Source organism: Lactuca virosa, chromosome 5 (assembly GCF_052849685.1).
Source record: "Lactuca virosa cultivar CGN04683 chromosome 5, Lactuca_virosa_CGN04683_v6, whole genome shotgun sequence".
Classification (NCBI taxonomy): domain Eukaryota; kingdom Viridiplantae; phylum Streptophyta; class Magnoliopsida; order Asterales; family Asteraceae; genus Lactuca; species Lactuca virosa.
Genome location: NC_136430.1, coordinates 423,418,583 through 423,441,783, shown reverse-complemented (window position 1 = coordinate 423,441,783; position 23,201 = coordinate 423,418,583). Strand labels below are relative to the sequence as shown.

General features: G+C 35.9%; 1 protein-coding gene across 1 annotated transcript; it reads right to left on the bottom strand.

The window, feature by feature from the left end:
- Positions 1-16,918: 16,918 nt before the first annotated feature.
- On the bottom strand, positions 16,919-17,362 carry LOC145114091 (uncharacterized). Its single transcript, XM_079050099.1, has one exon. The coding sequence runs from the start codon at positions 17,360-17,362 to the stop codon at positions 16,919-16,921; it is 444 nt and encodes a 147-aa protein (XP_078906225.1).
- Positions 17,363-23,201: the final 5,839 nt, after the last annotated feature.

Genomic DNA, 23,201 nt, shown 5'->3' with positions numbered 1-23,201 from the left:
TTCGAACATTTTTGTAATGTATTTTACTAGGGCATAATATTCAAAGCTTCATGTTTAGTCTTTAGTATATTTTTTGTACGCTTTTCTCTTCTATAAATAGGAGTGGTTGCTAGTGTCTTAGTAACGAAGTCTTTTACAGAATATTCATTGTACTCTGTAAAATTTGCAAAAGCGTAATGGAGCCAAACAAATCATATTTACATCGGTGTTCAAATCTTTCAATTCTACTTTGAATTTACACTCTAATTCGTTCAATACTTGATTCATTGTCTCATCAATTGGTATCAGAGCAGGAATCATATCTCTGATCTGCTTTTCACTTTGTTCAAAAGGTTTTTGAGTCAACTTTTTGATTCAAAAGTTTCCGCACTTTTTGAAAGTGAAAAATTGTTTAGATCTAAGTCTGTGATTCGATTCTGCACTTAATTCATTGAATCGAGTGTTCTAAGAGTGATTGTGATTTGAATCATACAGTTTGTTGTCAAATTCTCAAAGTTTCTTCAAAAATTCTCAAGGATCTATTCCGTACAACAATGGCGTCATTCAATCTGAATTCCATGACTTCATTTTCTCATCTTCTAGGATCATCCACCAAAATTCCTATGCTCATCCCTGAGTGTTACGATCAGTGGGCTGATCGTATGCAGGATTATCTCAATGGATTGGATGAAGAACTGTGGAATTGCATTTCTGGCAATCTCAATCCACCATCGAATGTTCAACCAATTGGTTCTTCCTCTGGAAACTCTGAAGTTGAAAATCAATCTGATCGTCTGAAAAAGCTGGAGAAAAGGTGTGTAAGAGAGCTAAGAGGAGCTTTGCCTCCAGTTGTTTACAACTACGTGAGGAGTTGTACAACTGCAAAGGAAATATGGAACAATCTCAAGGAAAAATTTCAGGGAAGTGAGAAGACGAAAGTTAATTCTGTAAAGCAATGTTTAGTGGAGCTGAAGGACTTCAGACAGAAAGATGGTGAAACAATTGAAGTTTATTACGATCGTCTTAATGAATTGATATATCGTTGCAATCGATATGGTATCACCAGATCAGCCATGGAATTCAATCTGATATTTGTTATGGGACTTCGAAAGGAATGGCGTAGTGTGAGCATGATGGTGAAGAATCAACAGAGCTTTGATACGTCAACATTGAATGACTTGTACAACCAACTTAAGACTCATGAAAGCGAAGTGAACGAAATAGCTGAAGAATCGAAGGCTATGTTGGGAGGTCCACTAGCTTTGGTTTCGAAGATCTCTGAAAAAGATGCTGAGAAAGATGCTTCGGATGAAGATGAAGGGTTCATCATGAACTCAGATGATGAGGCAGTTGCCTTTTATTCAAATAATCGTGTGAAAAAGTTCTTCAAAAAGCCTTTCAATTCGAAGGCCAAGTCGTCTGAGACAAAAGGGAACTTTCTGAGTAAAAGTGCTGGGGAAGAGAAAAAGAAAGATGAGATGAAAGATTCGAAGCCTGTTGAGGGAAAGTTTGAGAAGAAGCTAAAGGGAGATGCTGGAATTGATTGTCATTATTGCAATGGTGCTAATCACCTTGCTAATGACTGTATGCTTCGAAAGAAGGATGAGAGAAAGAATAAGGTCAAGGATGAGGCGTACTATGCTGAAAAGTTGGAGGAGGTTCGTGCGAAAGCCAAGAATTTGTCTCTGGTTGCAAAGGGTGCGAATGAGGATGAAGATGGTACTTATAAAATCTGGTCATCTGGATCAGATGATGAGGAAATGCGAAATCCAACCCATGGAGCTATGTTTGCAAAAATGGAGGAAGAATCAGAGGAGGAATCATACGAAGTGCATGGAAAATGCTTCGTATCAAAAGCTGCTGACAAATCACCAATGACCACAAAGGTACGAAACATTCTTGAATCTTTTAATATTCCAGTACATGCTTATAATTCTGAATTAGTATCTTTTGATGAAACTGTTACTTATTGTGATTCGATTGTGGTATCTGCTAGCAATAAGGCTAAGAAGCTGTCAATGCAATTGCTAGAGACACAGAAGAAATTAGATTCGAAAATCACTAAGATAGATTGTCTAGAACTTCAAATAACGAATATCATGGTTGATAGGGACAATTTATCTAGTGATAATAAACTGTTGTTAGCACAAAGAAACATTTACTGTAATGCTGCTAAAAGATTATATGGGAAAATAACTGAACTTCATCATTCATGCGAAATCAGTAAAGAACAACATAGAAAATTGCTGCCATTTTTAGCTTATGAAAGAGCTAAGGTAGATAACATTTCGTATGACTGTGAAAAAGAAATAGCTGATTTTGACAAAGTTCTGAATGACAAGTATAGATATGGAATTGTCAAAGTTGATGAATGTCTTGATTCGAATGATTTAGTTAACATTGTAAATGATACTTTGACTAAATCTAAACAAATTCACATTTTGAAAAAGACTGAGAATTCATCATCTGATTCTCAATCTAATTTTGTTGATATTGAAGATAATTCTGACAATATTAGTGAAATTAGTGAGCTTGAAGATGTTGATTGTTCTCAGTTGTCTATTGTTAATGTTGCTTCGAATTCTAAAGGGAAAGAAAAAGTTAAGGATTTGATAGTTGAGAAAGAAACTGATATTCCCTCAACTTCGAAAGTTAGTGAAATGAACTTCGTGGATCTCAAAGATTACCAAACTGATGATAGTGATGATGAAGATGTAGAGAAAGTTTCGAAAGAAAAAAAATCTTCAAAGAAAGAAATAATTCCACGAATAGTTGTTGACCAAGTGTATGGTGATACACAAAAGTTCGAAAAAGTGATGAATGAAAAAGGTGAACATTATCTTGAAACAAACACGGTGGTTTTTCCAAATTTCAAATGCACAGATGATGTCATTTTTCCAAATCAAGTTTTCGTAACTACCGGAAATGTTGAGAATATCAAACCAGAGTTCAAGAAGATGGTTGAGGAGGATAATTCAAAAACAACTGAGGAAGGTTTTTTCGCAAGTCAAAACACAGTTGAAAACAACTTAACAAAGAATTCATATATTTTTCAACGACAAAAACCACAAAAACAATGGGTTGAAAAATCAAAAGTTGAAAAAGAGAAAGTAATTCGTGTTGAAAAGGAAAATGAAAAAGTTGTCAAATTAAACTCTAAGGAATTTAAAGATCAAATTGACAAATTTTCGAAGGAAAACAACATTTCAAAAAGACAAGCACGAAAGAAAATATTTTGGCAAAATATTGAGTCTCAAAAGATGTCTGAATCACAATCCATCAAAAAGGTTTTCAACGTTAAAAATGATTCTTTTTCAAAAACTCAACAATCATCTCAATCAAATCAAACAAGGTCTGAAGTACATAAGCAAACAAAGTTTTCGAAAGTTTCTGAAACTAACAAAACAAGAGATTTTTCAGAAAGATCCAATTCAAAGCATCATGACTCAGAGGGCTGGTGATCCGAAGGGCATGAATAAAGGTGATCCAGCAAAACGTTATAACTATGAAACAATCGAAGCCTTGGTTGCCTTTAATCACATGTACTCATTTGATAAGAAGCCAAAACAGAGTTATGTGGTTACAAACACTGATGCATGCCAGTTGGATTTCCCTATAAATGAGATGATGTTCATCATGCCTCAGTTCAAAGCTGAAGGGAATTTCAAAGAAAAAGATGAAGGGACTCATATGACAATTCGTTTTCATGCAGTACTTGGCAAAGCCCCTGAGGATGTTTGGTCACTGATCAAGATCAAGAAGGTGATAAGCATGAAAAAGGATGTGGTCTTTGAAAACATTGTTCAAAATGTTAAATATGTTGTGGCCAGGGCAAATGGAAAAACATGCGAATTCACTATTGCAGATTTTCCTCTGATGAACTTGTATGACCTTATACAAGTGGCATTGCTTCTGAAAGACAAATCCTTTTCTTTTCTGCAAAACACAGATCCAGAGGAATTCAAGCTTGGAGTTGCTCACATCAAAATCTTCATTGAGAATTATTATGAGTGCCTAGCACTGACTGATGTGGAGTTGGCTACTGCAAAGGGAATGGAAGTAAAAGTTCCAATGGCTCCTTCGTTGACTCAGACTGAGTTAAAGAAATATGCTGATGGAGAAATATGTTTAAAGCCATTTGGAATAGTTTTTGCTGGAAAGGATAAAGCTGGAAAAGCGAAGCGGTTTTTGTTCCAAGCTAGCTAAGTGGAGAGATATTCTACATCTCAATATACGAACTTGATTGTTCGTATGAACCACTGCAAAAAGAACAATGAAGGAGACAAGAAGGAATTGAAGAAAATTATTTCTTGGTATACTGAGGTTCGAAGAGTTTTGCTGTACTCCATTACTCTACTTACAAACTGAAGACTTCGACTTTGATTACAAAGGGGGAGATTGTTAGGGTCGAAATGTTGTAATAGTCGAAGTTTGTATTTAGGGTCTTCGAACATTTTTGTAATGTATTTTACTAGGGCATAATATTCGAAGCTTCATGTTTAGTCCTTAGTATATTTTTTGTACGCTTTTCTCTTCTATAAATAGGAGTGGTTGCTAGTGTCTTAGTAACGAAGTCTTTTACAGAATATTCATTGTACTCTGTAAAATTTGCAAAAGCGTAATAGAGCCAAACATATCATATTTACATCGGTGTTCAAATCTTTCAATTCTACTTTGAATTTACACTCTAATTCGTTCAATACTTGATTCATTGTCTCATCACGACCTGATATTATGTTTGCTATATGTGTAACAACCCGTTATTTCAAGTCTATGTAAATCAAACTTGTTCAAATAAAAGTCTAAACTACAACCGTGTACAAGTAAATTAACATCATAACAATAATACAATAAGAACTCTAAATACCAAGAATACATACTTTGTTAATCATACTTTATTATAAGTTATGAACACTTATATTGAAACTATACATTTATAACTCAATATACAAGTCAAGATAAGTCAAGGGAGTTAAGTTTAAATCAGAAAATGACACACCATAAAGGGTTCACGATCCAAGAACATCTAGAACATGAGTTCACGGTCCAAATTGTGAAACAAAAAAGGTGTTCACGGTTCGAACCAAACCGTGAACCCCTTTAAAGATTCAAACCGTGAACAAATTTTTGGAGTGAAAGTCAAACCGTGAACAACTTTAGGAATGAAAGTCAAACCGTGAACACCATTTAAGAATGAAATCAAACCATAAACACTTCAAATTTGGGAGCATTTTGACCGTGAACACATCAACTATCTTCATAATCTTATCCAAAGTTAGCTTTCCAATGTGATTAAACCGTAAACCTTACATTCACCGCCTTATGAGTTTCCTTCATATTTAAGGAACAAATGAATTCATTTGACACAAGTAGTAAACTCATTTCACTCATATGCTCTTAAAACACATATCAAAGTTCTTCGCATCTGCAAGCATTTACCCAGTTAACCTTCAAACATTCAAATCAATACCCAGGAATCTCTTCACTATTAGTAAGTAACCTATAAGAACTAATATATTTACCTTGTTGAATTATTAGTTATCTAATTTATGCATGTAATTATGTGTATAAATATTATTAGGATACGTTTATAATCGCGTGTTATAAGCAAAGGATCGTCACAACCACATCGTAACCAACCAGGAACTCACACACGAGGTGAGTTCATACCCCTACGTTTTCATGAATTTTCACTGTTTTAGGGGGGAATACAAGTGTAACACAAGAAATTTGTGTTAATATATAAATATTTTCAATATTTATTAATTGTTGTCTTTAATAAAATTATATATTTATATATGTATAAATTATATAATTTGGATTCAACAGGCTTAGAATTGATAAATTGGCTCCATTTTCTGTTCCTTGTTTGGTTGTGGGCTTGGGGTAGAATTATTTATTTGACTATTTGTTTAATCAAAATTATATAAATATTATATTTATATAAGTATAAATTCATTTTAAACATGTTAAACAAAAATATAATTTTTGTAAACTATTTAAATACCATTCGGGTATAAAGGTTGAATTTCACGGAATAGACGTAATACAAATTTTACAAATTAAACAAAGGTTTTCATTTCGGTAAAACTATAATAGGTATAGTTTATGGAACTTACATGTTGCCCTTCAAAGTTCAGATTACAATATAGAAAGCAAACATATAAACTATAAACTTATAGAAAACAAACATAACTTTTCATTTGTTGTAACTTTTCATTATTCTACCCGTAACCGTCAATATAGCGTTTGTGAGACTTACTTCAAGTACTTATCTAAGTACCAACCAAGTCCTGAAATTATAACCAGAGTCTCCTGGAGGGAGAGCGTGATACTTGTGTATAGATCTATACGGTACTGACAATCCCGCACCCGAGCTGCTTGCAACAGCTAGGCCGGCAGGCTTGTGGTGACAAATGTCGTACCGATAGCGACGCTTGAAGAACGTCGTGTTCAGGTCATCTTAGGTCATCAAGCATGGTTATGATAACTTACAATTTGGTATTGAATTATACGATTAGTGTATGAATAAGTAAATAACTTCACATAGTTTTATCTAATAATAAAACTATAATACAGTATTTTTACAAGTACAGTTGGTAAATCTAGATAGTTACAATTATACTATGTTCATACGAGTACAAAATAGAATACTACTCCAGCATAGAGAAAACATACTTTTCATGGTTTTATGTGAATTAAAACTATGTTATACCATTTCAGTGTACAATAACAATTTTTGAGTATCACATATTACAACAGAAAATATAGGATTTTCTGGGAAAACACACTTACATTTTTAAGGAACAAACAATAGATTTCAGTTACAAACATGCTTATGAACTCACCAACTTAATTGTTGACACACCTTTTCAAAACTAATTGTATTCTCAGGAAATCAGTAGACAGGTACATCCACGAATTTTGAGAAGATGGAGCTTCATTAACTCATGTATTTTAACTTGTTGGTGTCATGTATACAATGAATTGAACACACATGTAAAAACTTATACTTTTTAATACATGGTTGTTGTACTTTGATTACTATTATGCAATTGTTGTGATACTGTACATGACGTCCTCCGCCCCCGAACGTTTCCGCCGTTCCGGTTTGGGGGTGTGACTGATTGGTATCAGAGCATTGTTTATAGTGAACTAAGTATATCAAACCATAAAAGATATAGAACTATAAATGCAATGGGGCTGAAGTGCTCTTACTAAAAGTATACTTTTAAAATCTAAGTATTTTATAAGAAGTATGCTAACATACATACATACAAAAAACTGTATCACAGTAAAAACTATACAAAAGTATTTAGATGTTGGACACTGCAATTAAACCTGGACAGTTATGTAATCATATATAGGATAAATATAACCTGATCAACTATATTTATTTTAGATATGACCAACATGTGTTTGGGAGTAATCGTGGTGCTGCAACAAGTCTAAAACTTACCAAACCTATATACCATAAGAACTCAGAACCAAACATAAATTTAAATACTATAGGAGTATTTATAACACGATAACACCATCTCTATATTTATTAATAGCTCTTACACCCCTATTCTCGCATAGATAACATGGCTGGATTCCATCTGCTGGGGGATCCGTACTACTCCAATCAGGGGAACGGAGGACGGCTCGAAGAGGAACCAGAAGACGACCCTGTGGCTCCAATAGAAGAAGACTTCGAGGAAGAGGATATTCAGGAAGAATCTGACTCGGAACCATAAGTCTATGATCCACCTCAAGTTGCCCAAAATCCCAATCCCCGACAGAACTTCCAAGGTCCGACACCACAGTGGACAGTGAACTTAGAAGGGTGGAGTTGTGAACAAGGTCAGCACCTTCCCTATAATGGGGACCGAAGCTTCTACAACCTTGATGAGGGAGGCTCAGCAGACAGAGCCCTCCCGGTGTTAGTACGTCGAGTTGCTCGTAATGACGAACAAGCAAGAGCAGCCACCCAACGAGTTGTGGAAGTTGGTGCTACCATTGTAGTTAACACGGTTCGCCTCCGCCACTTGAGCGAAGACCAAGAGTTAACCAGAAATCACACCGAGGTCCTGCAGAGAGAACTAACTGCCAACCGAACCGAGATTAAAGAACTTCGGCAACGCCAAGCAGCATTAAATAGGCGTGTATTGGAAATAGAACACCAGTTGGCCACATCCAGGGCTGAAACTAGTACAAAGCAGAACAACACTCCTCGCGAGTAGGGCATACCCTACTCACCCTTTTGGATATAGATTAAGCCTACTTATAGACTCTAGTATTATTTTTCATGTCTATGGTTAGACCTCAAAATGTCATTTTCGAAAGGTCAGTATGATGTCAAAGTTTTCTCGTTAAGTTGGTATGTTGTAGACCTACTTCAGGGTCAATTTTTCCGAACTCTATACATCTAATATACCAATGAAATTGACATGCATTCCCTTTTCTTTGGAAAATCTCTATCAAAATTCTTGATGATATTTTACAAGTTATTACTTGTGGTAGACTCTATTTCAAACTCTTTGCAGAATACATATTGAACCAGTGTGTATTGGTTCAAAGTCTCCAGATTTATAATCACTATTAAATTCTTACCATCATTTCCAAGAATTCTCTTATGCAGACCTGGGTAGATGTCAAATGGATCGAAAGATCACAACAAGAGGGTGTCAATTATTGGATGGGAAGCTTGTGAGCTGGAAATCGAAAAAGCAAACTTGTGTTTCGATTTCGACAACTAAGGCAGAGTATGTTGTTGTTGTTGTTGCGTGCACATCACAATTTATATGGATCCAAAGCCAATTGCGTGATTATGCAATCAACATGAAGAAAATACATGTGTATTACGATTCACAAAGCACAATTCGAATTTTTTCATAATCCGGTCCAACACTCGAAAACAAAACATATTGCTCTTCGATATCATTTTATCAAAGACCACGTTGAAGATGGCAACATTGAAGTTCATTTTGTCAAAACCACAGATCAACTTGCTGACATTTTCACAAAACCTTTAGATGAAAAATCATTCTTAAGGATTTTGAATGGTCTAGGTATGATGGAAGCGTGTTCAGTTCCTCATTCTGATTGACACTTACATAAACATAAATTTTATCTTACTTTCGATTGTTATGGTTACTTTCGTTTAGTAGGTATTTTCTTTGTGTGTTTTAACTCACTTTTTCCTGTTTGTGATCCATTCAGAGGTTACTGTTCATATTCAACGTTCGAATGCATTCGCATTCTACTTCTATCTGAATCGTTCAGTAAAGAATTGTAATTCGTGTTTGTGGAGAGGCTTTTAACGCTCAACTTATGTTTAACAACTGCAAGATCATGAGTCGAATACACCTAGGTAACATCTTTTCGTTTGTTTCTTCTTGTTCTTGCTAAGTTTTTTGAAAATCAATAATCCAAAAAGATTTTCTTATTTGTATTGAGTTTTTCAAAAATTAAAAATCCAAAAATATTTTCTTATTTTTGTCTTTGTTTTCCAAATATTAAAAATCCAAAAACATTTTCCTATTTTTGTCTTTATTTCTCAAAAAATCAATAATTCAAAAAGATTTTCTTAAATTTGATTTTATTTGATAAAACCAAAAATACAAAAATATTGTCGTTGAAGTCGCATTGTAACAACATGGAGCTATTTTGCATGCCAAACGCACATATTCCTCATGGGAACAGGTACTACTAGAAATTGTGTACTTGCAACGTGTCTCTAGAAGCGTGCTGGTGTATGTTGTCCTCTAAGCCTCAAAGACTTTATGTGTTCAAACCCTTAATGAAATCTTTTACATGAACGTTTCTTCCCAATTAGGCTATATTCACATTAGTCAAAGAGCTACCCTACTCTTCTCATGATGAGTAAAGAGTTTTCTGCTTGGTCCAAATTTTAGCAGAGGTAAAATGAGTTCTTTCACCAAATCTTTTTCATCATAATTTCTTTCACGATCACACACAACACTACATATCCTCGACATCTCTAGTCGAAACATACCAGAATATAGATATGCAAAACTCTGTGTTTATTATCCTGAGTCATTTTTCCATGATGATGGTGAAACCCAACGAACTTAACTATCAACGAATTGACAATGAACTACATTGTTCAAGATTTTCACGAAACAATTGTTTCTTTGTACCATTCGATATTCAAAATCTCATTCTATTCGAATTGTGTGATCATAATAAAATGTTGTCCCACCAACACGTTTTTTCCCAATAAGATCCAGTACTTAAATTTTTTTTTGGAATGAGATTTCCATCTGAATATCTTTTCTGAACTTCTGTCACTCAAACTTATCACCAACCATACTTGTTCTTGACTATATTGGTCATCCATGTAATTTTGTTCAAATATGGATCACACTTATGTTAAGTTGTGACTTTGTGCAAAATTGAAGCTGCCTTTGAAACCAATGCAAAAGAAGCCCTTCGATGCTCATCAATGAGTATTTAGTTGTAATTCAGAGGATACCACACAAGCAATTCTTCATCTCTCTTGATTTCGAATGAAGAGATCTTTGCCTGAGATCATTCTTCTTTCGTATAAAATGAAATTTGATATCACTATATCCACATTTATTTAAATTGCTTCTATGTTATTCTTTGGCACACAAATGCACTGAAATCCTTGAGGTTTTGGGTACTACCAACTCGAAACTTAGATTTTGCAAAGTCTGGCATATGATTTCGCTTCTAAATCCCAAAAGCGAATGAGACTTGCCTCCATGCCGAAGGATTGATCGCACCTTGATGTCGAATTAAATGGTGTACTTGTTTGAGGATCGAAAATTGTGACGGTTCTTATCCATTTGGGAACAGCGAAAGATCCGATGGACATTACGGTTCATGATTTTCACAAGAATCAAGGAGAACGTGATGATCGCTTTTATGATGTGGAGCTTTTTACGGTGCCGATTAAGTAACCAAGACAATACGTGGCAGTGTATTATTGGATACCAGTTCAAATTCAAGAATACCTCCAATCATAAAAGGAAGTTGATAATTTCTTTATCAAACTTTATGTTCTCTGATCAAACTTCTAAGAACCCTAACTGTTCATTGTTTCTAAATCCTTCTAAATTCTCTGCAATGGCTGCTCCTCATCACGCTGCTGATCCAACAACAACTAAGGAAGAGGAAGTTTTGCAACCAATAATGAAGATCCAAACCACTAATATTCGTCTAGTTCCATCACTTGATCAATATCCGGAGACATTACGGATGCTTGTTCAAACCTTGAACAATTATGTGTTGTCAACTGCACTCTCATCTTCATTTGCAATTCCTATGGAGTAGCAATCAATTGCTGGTTCAACTGTTGTATTCAACAAAATTACTAAGGTGGTCAAGTTTAGCTGTTGAATTCAAAGACCAAGAAGCTCACTCAGAAGCAATTTTCACAAATCCTAAAGTTACCAGTTTCAGGTACATTATATGAAGTCTCGAATGACCAAGTGCTTATGTTTAATGAAATGGGGGCATCAACCAACACTCACTAGAATAAGTCGCTTTAAGAAGTCTGGTCTTCCCTATATGTGGAGTTTTTTTGTTTGGGATTGTGTTATGCTGCTTAACAGGAAGAAGCTCTGGGCTCGACAAAGCCAAGCTTGAAGTTTATTCAATCATAACAGGATTGTATTACGGTCTGAATGTGGATTATGTTACACATCTTTGGGAGGAGTTTCGAACCTCAATTTCACATATGAATCTAATGAATGTTGTTTCGAGTGCTCGATTGTGGAGCTTTATTTTACAAGAAGTTCATCGTCAAGAGGATATTCTGGTTCCATCTGGTGTCGAAACTGCTGAGTTTCCTGTTATGGCCGCACCAAGGATTTTTGTTGATGATCCTATTGTTTTTCCTAATGTTGCTTGCATTCCTGATGCGATGCTCAAGCTTGTGGATCATAAAAATCAAATTCTGGTGCAATATTTAGCATATATTGTTGCTACAACTAGGGTTCTTCCACCAAAGGGGGTCAAAGGAACTTCTAAAGCTTCAAAAGCTTCAAACAAGAAGAAACCAGTTGAAAAACCACCAACCGTGGAGGATGAAGTTATGAAAGAAACCATCCGCTCGAAATCGGGTGTTCTTAAGCGCACTAAGAAACCATAAAAGAAAACAACTCATTCTCCAATTAAACCGACTACCCCAAAACCTATAGTTGAAAGTGATGAGCTCAATACTGTTGAATCTTCAAACCCTATTTTTTCTTAGGGAGGTGTAAAGAGGGTTCACAATGAACACTTTACCATGAAAGGGGTTTTGTTTCGTGAAGTATAGGTTCCTGGATCACCAACTTCCAAGAAGAGAAGAGCTATTGATATGCCTCAAAAATTGAATAAGAAGAAACGTGCAGCTCAAGTACCTCTTGAAAATGTAATAGTTGAAACGGAGCAGAGCAGTGACAATGAACGATCTGATATTCGAATCGAGGATTCATATCATGATTCGCCTCAAAGGGATTCTCCTATTGAGTCAAATTTCGAGGAGATAAGGAATCTTGATGTTAATGTAAACATATCTAATACAGATACAAACATCAATTGGAGTGATCAACAAACCACCAATATCCATACGGAGATTATTATCAAACTATATGGGGTTTCGAATACCGATTCCAATATGGAGGAGGTCGAAACTCCAGACATCACTGTGGACTTATCTAATAAGGACACAAATGTCAACATGGATGAAGGGATGCACAACCATGAATCAACAATCATTTCTATCATCGAAACTTCTACCATTGACACAACTACCACCGAAACTTCAACTGTCGTAACTTCAACCGCTTTATCACCACCTTCATCACCCATTCCAAATTTTGTTCCTATTTCAACTATCTCTCCAACATTTTATGGTATCATGCAAAAACCGATTGCTGCTTTATTTTCATCGCAGTCCACTGAAAAATCACAACCAGAACCTGAAGCTGATGATGATGATGTTATGGTGTCTTTTGCTGAAATTCAGTTTGATCCGAAAGTGGATAGTATTCCAGATGAAATGATTATATCAGGAAGACAATTCAAAATTTTAAACTCCAAGATGAATTTGATCTTACAGTTCTTGGCTGACACAGGAAGCAAGCATTCTATCAGTGGAGTCGAAGTTGATTCTCTTCTCAAGGCCCAAGAATCTCGATTGCAAACTCTTATAGATGGTGTTGACAAGCGAAATGATGAAAGTATTCACAATCATTCTCAAACCATTACTGGTGAAGTTTATCAGCTTCGTGATGTTTCGAAAGAACGTTATGAACTTTTTGCAAAACAACTGGAGGAAACGAAAGTCTGTTTACAGAATCAGATTTCTGATATTCGAAAGTTATTGGAATTTGAGGTTAAAAACTTTTCTAAATGTTCTTTGACACTACATAAGAATATTGATGTTGTAGCTGAAGCATCAACTCGCCTGATTAAAGACACCTCTTCATTCAAAAAAGATTACATAGTTGGTCTTTAAGAAAAGGTGAAAGGGAATGATCAAGCGTTTGCTAAGGTTGAGGAGTTCTTATTTGAAATCAAAACCATGCTCTCAGCTAAATCGACGATTTCTCCAGAATCCATCTATCAAATGGTTTCTAACATTGAAACCAACATTAAGTCTGAACTGGATCTGATAAGGAGTTTAGTACTTCGACTTCTAACTAATGCTCCTTATGCAATGCATGTTTCACAAGGGGGAGAAGGAGGTGTTGGCTCATCGAAGGAGACAGGTGATAACTCTGGGGTTTTTGGGAAATGATAAGCAGTCAAATCCCAAAAACTATTTCAATGAAGCCCATAACTTCAACTTATACAATAAAAACAACAACGAGAGATTTGAAAAAAAGGAATCTCAATAAATGAAGGTACAGGAGGTTCAAGTTCAATCCCGAAAAAATCAACTTCGAATGTTGATCCAAATGATAAAGGGAAATCTATAATTATTGTGCAATTAGAAGAAGAGAAGAAAAATCAACATGCAATTGAAATCGAAAAACAAAGGCAAATAAACAACATTTTGAGGCGAAGAGCAAATTACCCATCTGACTTAAGCAAGGGTGATCCCAACAAACAATATTGTTATAAGACAATCGACGATATTGTTTCGACTGGAATGAATGATGATTTTCGAAAAGTGCGAAATAAGATCTATGACATTGAAAATTCTGATTTTAGTCAACTTGAATTTCCAATCAATCATATGTTGTTCACTTCTTCTCAGTTCAAGATCATAGAGAATTTCAATGGTAAGGATGAATTCAAAAGATTGAAGATTCGATTTCATGAAGTCTTGGGGAAGAATGGAGAAGAGGTGTGGTCTTTTGTGTAGATAATCAAAGTGATGACGATTGTTCATGACAACTTATTCAAAGGCCTACTACAAACTTTAGTTATGTTGTTGTCAGAGCAAATAACGTTGTTTCTGAGTTTACAATAGCAGATTTTCCTTTGATGAACTTGAATGATTTGGTCAGGGTCACAAAGATTTTGATAAATGTTGATGTGTTGAAGCCTTCGAAAGTTCCCCAGTCTTTTTTGAAGGGAAAGTTGAATATTAATGAGTTTGAAGATGGAGAAATCATACATCAACCAATGGGTGTTGTGTTTCATGGAAAGAACAAGAAAGGATAAAGGACAAAGTTCTTGTTGCAAGTTTGTGATCTTGAGAGGTACACGAACTCTCTGTATACAAATCTCCTTGTTCGAATCAATAATTGCAAGAAGAATAACAGTGAAGACAAAACTGAGATTAGAAAAACCATTTTGTGGTATATGGAGATTCGAAGAGAACTTCAATAGACTCTTAAGCTGATGGCATAAATTCGAATTCTCTCAATAAGGGGGAGATTGTAGGGGTCAAACGTATATAGTGATGAGTCGAATTGGTCAGAATCTGTAACGTTTCAAAATTAGCATGACTTCGACACTCTATCTGTTTTACAAGGCATTGTTATTTCGATATGTGAATTTTTAGTCCTTGTAACTTTTTGTGAGTCTGATGTATCGTATAAATAGGGTAGGTGCATAGAGTAGAGGAAGATTCGAACACTTGCAGAATTCACTTGTACTCTTTTCTCTCGTGTACTCATTCAGACTAACTGAGCCAAACATATACTATTTACATCTTGTGTTCATTTACTTCATTGAATGACTTAATCATTTGTGTTCTTAATAAGTTCTAACATACTATAAAAAGACCCCAGGAAATGATGACCAAGCAATGGTTTAGGCATGTTAGATATAAATATTTTGCATGGTTTTGTATAAGATAATTTTCTCTTTTTTTGTGGAGTTAGTGTATAAATCCTTTTTAATCTATGGTGATTTTACACTTCCCTGCTTGCATGGTTCATAGTAATAGGACTTTTGAGGATCCTTACATAATAATTAAGATCTTTTAGGATTCTTAAAAGATCTCTCTAAAATCTAAACAACCAGAAAATAGTTAGTCATCAATTTGGGATCTTAAAATAGTTAAGATCTTTTAGGATAACAAACCTTCAAACATTACTTAGGAAAACTATTTAAAGGATAGATAGAACCTGGTGCTCCTTAGGGATCATAACCTTAGGAGAAACTTGAAGTTGTGATTCCTTCATGCGTATGAATGGATCCCTGCTTTAGGAGTTCATCATAGATGATCCTTATTAGATTATTACATAGTAAACCCACGGAGGGGGGGGGGTGATCCCACCTTAGGAGTTAAATGAGAATAATTCAACTTTGAATACAACTGGGAAGGATCCATGTTTGTAACATGATAATGCTACAAGCCTTAGACATTTCTTGGGGAAAATCCTATCTTATGAAAACATGACAAGGTTTATGTATCTTAGCAAACCAATGGGGAAAATCCCAACTTAATACAATACGTTAGTGTTGTAAATATTAAGGAAATTACTAGGGAAAATCCCAACTTAAGATAACACGTCGATATTATAAACCTTAGGAAATTACTGGGGAAAATCCCAACTTGAGATAACACGTTAGTGTTATAAACCTTATGAAATTACTGGGGAAAATCCCAACTTAAGATAACACGTCACTGTTATAATCATTATGAAATTACTGTGGAAAATCCTAACTTAAGATAACATGTCAGTGTTATGTACCTTAGTGTTAAACTTCAAGATCTTAACATATGTTAAAAAATAAGAGGGTTGCCAAGTCACTGAAGCGTTAAATGATCCCCTTATTCACATCCCACAGTAAGATTTCGTGTGTCCAAGTGAGGTGTAGAAACCTTAATTCGTGCGAAAGAGGTAATTAACTCTTTAAACCTTAGAGGGGATTAAGTACCTTTAATTGTAGGAGAGATGATCAGTCTCTATTCGTAGTTACGAGGATACTTGCATATTATAATTGTTAAGATCATAGAACGATGAATCCACTGGGATCCTTGAGTGATAGGATCCTCGAATGTCAGGATCCTTGAGTTCCTATGCATAGAAAACGTTAGCTTGGGGTGGGCATTAGCTTGGCTAACGCCCCTCCGATGCTGAAGTTAGTAATGGTTTTTAGAAGAGTAAGTAAAAGAATCATATAAAAGTAGAGGTTAGATAAAATGTAACTTGAGTTCGTTAGAAGTGATTTATGCAATTTACATGAAATATGTCTTCTGGTGAATGAAATTCCAGGATCTTGGAAAAATGCTTCCTTCAAGAGTAGCTAGCCAATATGCATCCTTTCCTGCTTTTGAATCATTGAGATATGGTCCTTCCTATTTAGATGCCAAGTTTCCTGTATTGGGATCCTTGGTACTTTGGAATGTCTTCCTAAGGACCAAGTCACATACCTTGAATATTCTGACTTTGATGTTCTTGTTATATGATTTAGTGATCCTTTTTTGATAAGGAGCAATGCGGATCCTGGTAAGATCCCTGAGTTCATCGATAGTATCAAGATCCTGGGCCAGGATCCTATCGTTGTTATCTTGATCCTACAATTGGTATCTTGCCGTTGGGATCACTACTTCAGTAGGGATCATGGCTTCAATTCCAAATAATAAGGAGTATGGAGTTTGGCCAGTGGCTATTTTTGAAGTAGACCTATCTGCCCATAGGACGAAAGGAATCTCTTTTGCCCATCTTCCTTTCTTCTCATCTAACCTTTTCTTTAAACTGTTGACGATGATGTTGTTGTTGGATTCAACTTGACCATTAGCTTGAGGATGAACAGGAGTGGACATTATCATCTTCATTCCCCAACTCATGTAAAAATCTCTAGTCCTCTTGCTTATGAAGTGGGATCCATTTTCGCATGTGAACTCTGAAGGGATCCCGAATCTGGTAATGATATTACGTTTGATAAATGAGACTACCTCCTTGTCTCGTACCTGAACAAAGTCTCCAACCTCTATCCATTTTGAGAAGTAGTCTGTCATCATGTGACAACCGTCAAAATTGAGTCAAGTCAAAGTCAAACAAAGTCAACAAGTCAAAACCAATCGACTCAATTAACCCTTGTATATTAGGGTTTACACTATGTAATTACTGTACAATGCAATATTTTAATGAGAGAAACATTATTTGGAAAGTTCGTGTGTTGAATTTCCTAAGTCTCAAATGCAGTAAACATTGAACCAAAACGATAAAAAAATTATTGCACACTCATCGGGAGTGTGTACGACACTAAAACACGGTTTAACGGGGTTTACGAACCTTGCGTTGTGAAGCCGGACACTCAAATTAATCACAAACGAAACCTCTCTAAATCGTTTTCACTCTATCTCTTTCTATTTGAAATCTCTCCCAAATCTCTCCCAAATCTCTCTCAAAAGTTACTTTAACTTTTTGTAATCATTCGGGCCATCCCGACCCTTAACCGGGTCAAAAACCACTTGAAACGGGGTAAAAACGGGTAAAATAACCTTAAGGAACCAAAACCCTCCTATGAGAAGCAAAAACTCTCATGAGAAGCCTCTCAGGACCGAAGCCTCTCAGGACCGAAGCCTCTCAAGACCGAAGCCTCTCATGAGAAGCCTCTTAGGACCGAAGCCTCTCATGAGAAGCCTCTCAGGACCGAAGCCTCGCATGAGAAGCCTCTCAGACAGCCCATGCGAGAGGTCTCGCAGACGACCCCTTTTTACCGGTTTTTCGACTACGACTTCGTTTTAACTCCGTTTTTCATTATTTTAACGTGAGATTTTCACCCAAAACTTTATTTTATAAACTAAGGCCCCAAAATATATAAATCTCCAGGGTTTTTATAAAAATGTATTAAAAGAATTGGTGGTTGGACTAATTATTGAGGGAATATTTGCTTTTCCTTATTTTATGACAAAAGCAAGCCACCACCACCTCACTCTATGATCAGCCACTCTTTCCCACTACTCCTTGTCACCTTAGTGGACCTTTACACCCAATCTCCAGCTCTTCCCACGTTCTAAGAGCTGGAGGATTGATCCTCTCTCCTCATTCTCCTTAAAAGCCCTTTCATTCTACACTTAGCAACCAAGAACACTCTCCAAAATTCTCTCATCTTTTCTCTCAACTTCAAGAACTTCAAGGCTTTCTCCAGGGATTTCTTTCTTCAATTAGTAAGTATCTTCATCATTCACATAATTATTAAACTTCATACTACTCAAATCATTGATATCTTACACAAATTCCATCTTATTCGGTGTTAGATTCTCGAATCATCAAGACATCTTCTTAGTGTTCTTGGGTTGAACACTTCCTCTATCTCACTTTCAGCTACTGAAATCACATAAGGTGAGTTCATACCCCTCCATTTACATGTTTTTCTTAAGTTTTAAGGGGGGAATACAAGTAAAATCATCAAGAATACAATTAAACTTTTTCTATCAGATTACATCAGAAAAGATGAACTTCGATCACGGAATGTTTTGGTCAACTTAAATATTTTAGTTTTCAAAACTGTTCCAGGTGCAAGTAGTTCAATATCTTAGCTTTAAAATGGCTACTTGCACATCTCCGTATGATTTTTCTACAATTTATGGTGATTTTTACAAAACTGCCTATCATTTCAGAGGCAAACCCGGACCAGTCTGTGATTATGAACATTTTCACCTCTGTTAGAGATCACTAAAAATCATGATAAAATTTACGAACAAACTAGACTCATTTTCCAAACTCTCAGAATTTGCGGATTTGGATTTAGAGCTTTGATGATTTTTCTATAAATTTTCTAAGAACAGTAACAGAAACTGTATACAACAAAAAGTTGCTGTCAATTTCATTTCACCTTGTAACATGTTGAGCAAGGTGTATATCTTTATGTGATTATATGTTATTGCAATATATGACATTTTATCTTAATATTTAGACACACATCAGTTTACAAATGGATTTGGACATATAAAATATAAAGAATAACAAGTGATTATAATCAAAGTACAACCGATACATTCAAACATTTAATAAACTATTTTGAATATAGTTTGCATACATTACTACGTACTACCCTTGGTTGATAAACTATAATAGGTATAGTTTATGAAACATTACATAACACATACATTTAAAAAGGGTACATTTATACAAAGGATATTTTCATTAAGCAAGGTACGGCCATACGGTACCAAGTTTTCATAACACGTAATTCCGTTAATGAATTTATTGAAACATTACATAACACATACATTTAAAAAGGGTACATTTATACAAATGATATTTTCATTAAGCAAGGTACGGCCATACGGTACCAAGTTTTCATAACACGTAATTCCGTTAATGACTTTATGAAACATTACATAACACATACATTTAAAAAGGGTACATTTATACAAAGGATATTTTCATTAAGCAAGGTACGGCCATACGGTACCAAGTTTTCATTACACTACACGTAAATTCGTTAATGACTTCTGTGAGACATTCGATTCAATTTACAAATAAGTCTTGTATTATAACCAGAGTCTCCTCGAGGGAGAGCGTGATACTTGTGTATAGATCTATATTGGGTCTGACAAACCCACACCTTAGCTGCATGCAACAGCTAGACCGACAGGTCTGGGGTGACAAATGTCATAACATTTCCGACGCCTGAAGAACGTCGTTTCAGGCCAACTAGGTCATAGCATGGTTATAATAACTCACATGTGGTATTAACAAACATAGAATTTACGGGGATTTCACTAAAATCAAACGAGTTTATGTCGATTTAAACTTGCATTGTTTTACTATAAGGAACGAACACTACTTGTACATTTCGGTCTTTGGGTTTTAAGACTACATTTACACATTAAGGAAAATATTGGATTTTCTGGAACGAACACTACTTTTACAAGAAAAGGCTTTAATAAACTCACATAAAGTATTAATGAATATTGGAATTTACGGGAACTTCATTAAAATTAAACGAGTTTATGTCGATTTAAACTTACATTATTTATTATAAGTAAGAAAAGTTACTTATACATTTCGGTCTTTGGATGTAAGACTACATATACATTTTAAGGAAAATATTGGATTTTTCTAAAACAAATACTACTTTTACAAACGAAAGGCTTTTAATAATACCAAACAAAAGCTTATGAACTCACCAACCTTTGTGTTGACACTTTTTCAAACAACTTGTATTCTCAGGAAATCATTAAACAGGTAACCAAGTGCTTTTGAGGATGGGACGCTAAGGCGTCTACTATTTCATATTTTGTCAACATATTGTAATTGATTCGTAAACATGTAATTCATACAATGATGTAACTTTTTCAATTATATATATGTTGGTTGTGTTTGCTTGAATTACTATTACAATTGTTGTTATGATACTATACATGAAGTCCTCCACCCCTGGACGTTTCCGCCATCCTTGGTTTGGGGGTGTGACAGATTGGTATCAGAGCACAGTTTATAGTGAATTAAGTATATCAAACCACATAAGATATACAAACTATAAACACAATTGGGACTAATAGTCTCTGATTTGTGCATTTTTCAAATAAATATACTTTTAGAAAATAAATGATTTTCTTGATTAAAGTATACATACATACATTACATGCTCGCATGGTATCATAACTAGCGAAAACATAAAGCAAAAGAAGAAGAGTTGAACATTTTGAGTATGCCTTAGTATATGTGGATTAAGTCTGGGAAGGATATAGCCTGATCAACTATATCTGTCCGGGAATTGACTTGCATATACCGGGGGATGGTCAGGATGGGCAACAAATCTAACAAACCTAATAACACACTACAAAGGATACTTTAAGAACTCAAAACTAACCATTTACAAATACTATAGGAGTATTTTGTGTTACTATAATAAATTATCTGAGAATTAAATAGGTCTTTATTTATAGATCAATAGCTGCTAAGTGGATGCGCTAAGGTCATATGTAACTAAGATGCTATAGACTTAGAATTTATGTATCTTTGTTTCACTTCCTGTCCTTGTTTGGTTGTGGTCTTGGAGTTAGAGTCATCTATTCGAAGGACTATTATATCTTAATCACATATGACTGGTATGCACTTTGCAACTAATAAAGTAACCGATAAAGATCTTTTTAAAACATAAATATATTAATTATGTCCCGACTAAATTAGTATGTGTGAAACTTTTACAAACGGTCATATACTTGGAAAAAAGAAGCTGCTTTCCAAATGTTAAAACAAGCCCTATGTAGAGCACCGATCTTGTCTCTCCTAGAGGGAACCGAAGACTTCGTAGTGTACTGTGATGCTTCGAATCAAGGCCTCGGATGTGTGCTCATGCAGAGAGGGAAGGTTATCGCGTATGCATCAAGACAGCTTAAGACGCACGAGGTTAATTATACTACGCACGACCTGGAATTAGGAGCAGTAGTATTCGCTTTGAAGATCTGGAGACACTACCTCTACGGCACAAAATGCACTATCTTCACTGATCACAAAAGTCTTCAGCATATCCTCAATCAGAAAGAGCTCAACATGCGACAGAGGAGATGGGTAGAGTTGCTGAATGACTACGAGTGCGAAATTCGTTATCATCCGGGCAAGGCCAATGTAGTGGCCGATGCTCTAAGCAGGAACGAGTACTCGGGCCGCCGAGTAAAATCCTTAACAATGACAATCCATTCCCACCTGACCATACAAATCAAGGAAGCTCAACTGGAAGCTTTGAAACCAGAAAAGGTGGCAGGAGAGACATTAAGGGGAATGGATAAAAACTTAGAAGTCAAGGATGATGGAGCACGTTATCTCATGAACCAGATTTGGACACCGAAGTTCGGTGGACTCCGAGACGTCGTCATGAATGAAGCACACAAGACTCGATACTCCATCCATCCCGGGTCGGATAAGATGTATCTGGACCTCAAGAAATTCTACTGGTTTCCGAACATGAAAGCTGAGATTGCTACCTATGTGAGCAAGTGCCTGACTTGCGCCAAGGTCAAAATCGAATACCAGAAACCATCCGGTCTATTACAACAGCCGGATATACCTGAGTGGAAGTGGGAACGAATAACCATGGACTTCATAACCAAGCTACCTAAGACATCGGGCGGGCTTGACACCATATGGGTAATCGTAGACAGATTGACCAAATCAGCACACTTCCTACCGATAAAAGAAACCGACAAGATGGAGAAGCTGACTAAAACGTACATCAAAGAGATTGTACGACTCCATGGTGTGCCGATATCCATCATCTCCGATAGAGATAGTAGATTTACCTTACGGTTTTGGCAGTCTCTACAAAAATCCTTGGGAACTAGGCTTGACATGAGTACGGCCTACCACCCACAAACCGACGGACGGAGCGAACGAACCATTCAAACGTTGGAAGACATGTTAAGAGCTTGTGTGATAGACTTCGGTAAAGCATGGGATACCCATCTACCGCTTATCGAATTCTCCTACAATAACAGCTATCATACTAGCATCAAAGTCGCTCCATTCGAAGCTCTTTGCGGTCGCAAATGCAGATCACCCCTATGTTGGGCTGAGGTGGGGGATACACAGCTAGCTAGAGGGCAAGTCTCTAATAGTACCCTCACTGGCCCTGAAATCATAAGGGAAACCATAGAAAAGATCGTTCAAATTCGAGAAAGACTGAAAGCGTCTCGCGATCGGCAAAAGAGTTACGCAGACAAACGACGCAAACCCTTGGAATTCCAGGTGGGTGATCGTGTACTACTAAAAGTTTCCCCTTGGAAAGGAATGATACGATTCGGCAAACGCTGGAAACTAAATCCAAGGTACATCGGGCCATTCGAAATCCTTGCTAGGATTGGGCCAGTAGCATACAAACTTCGATTACCACAGGAACTCGAC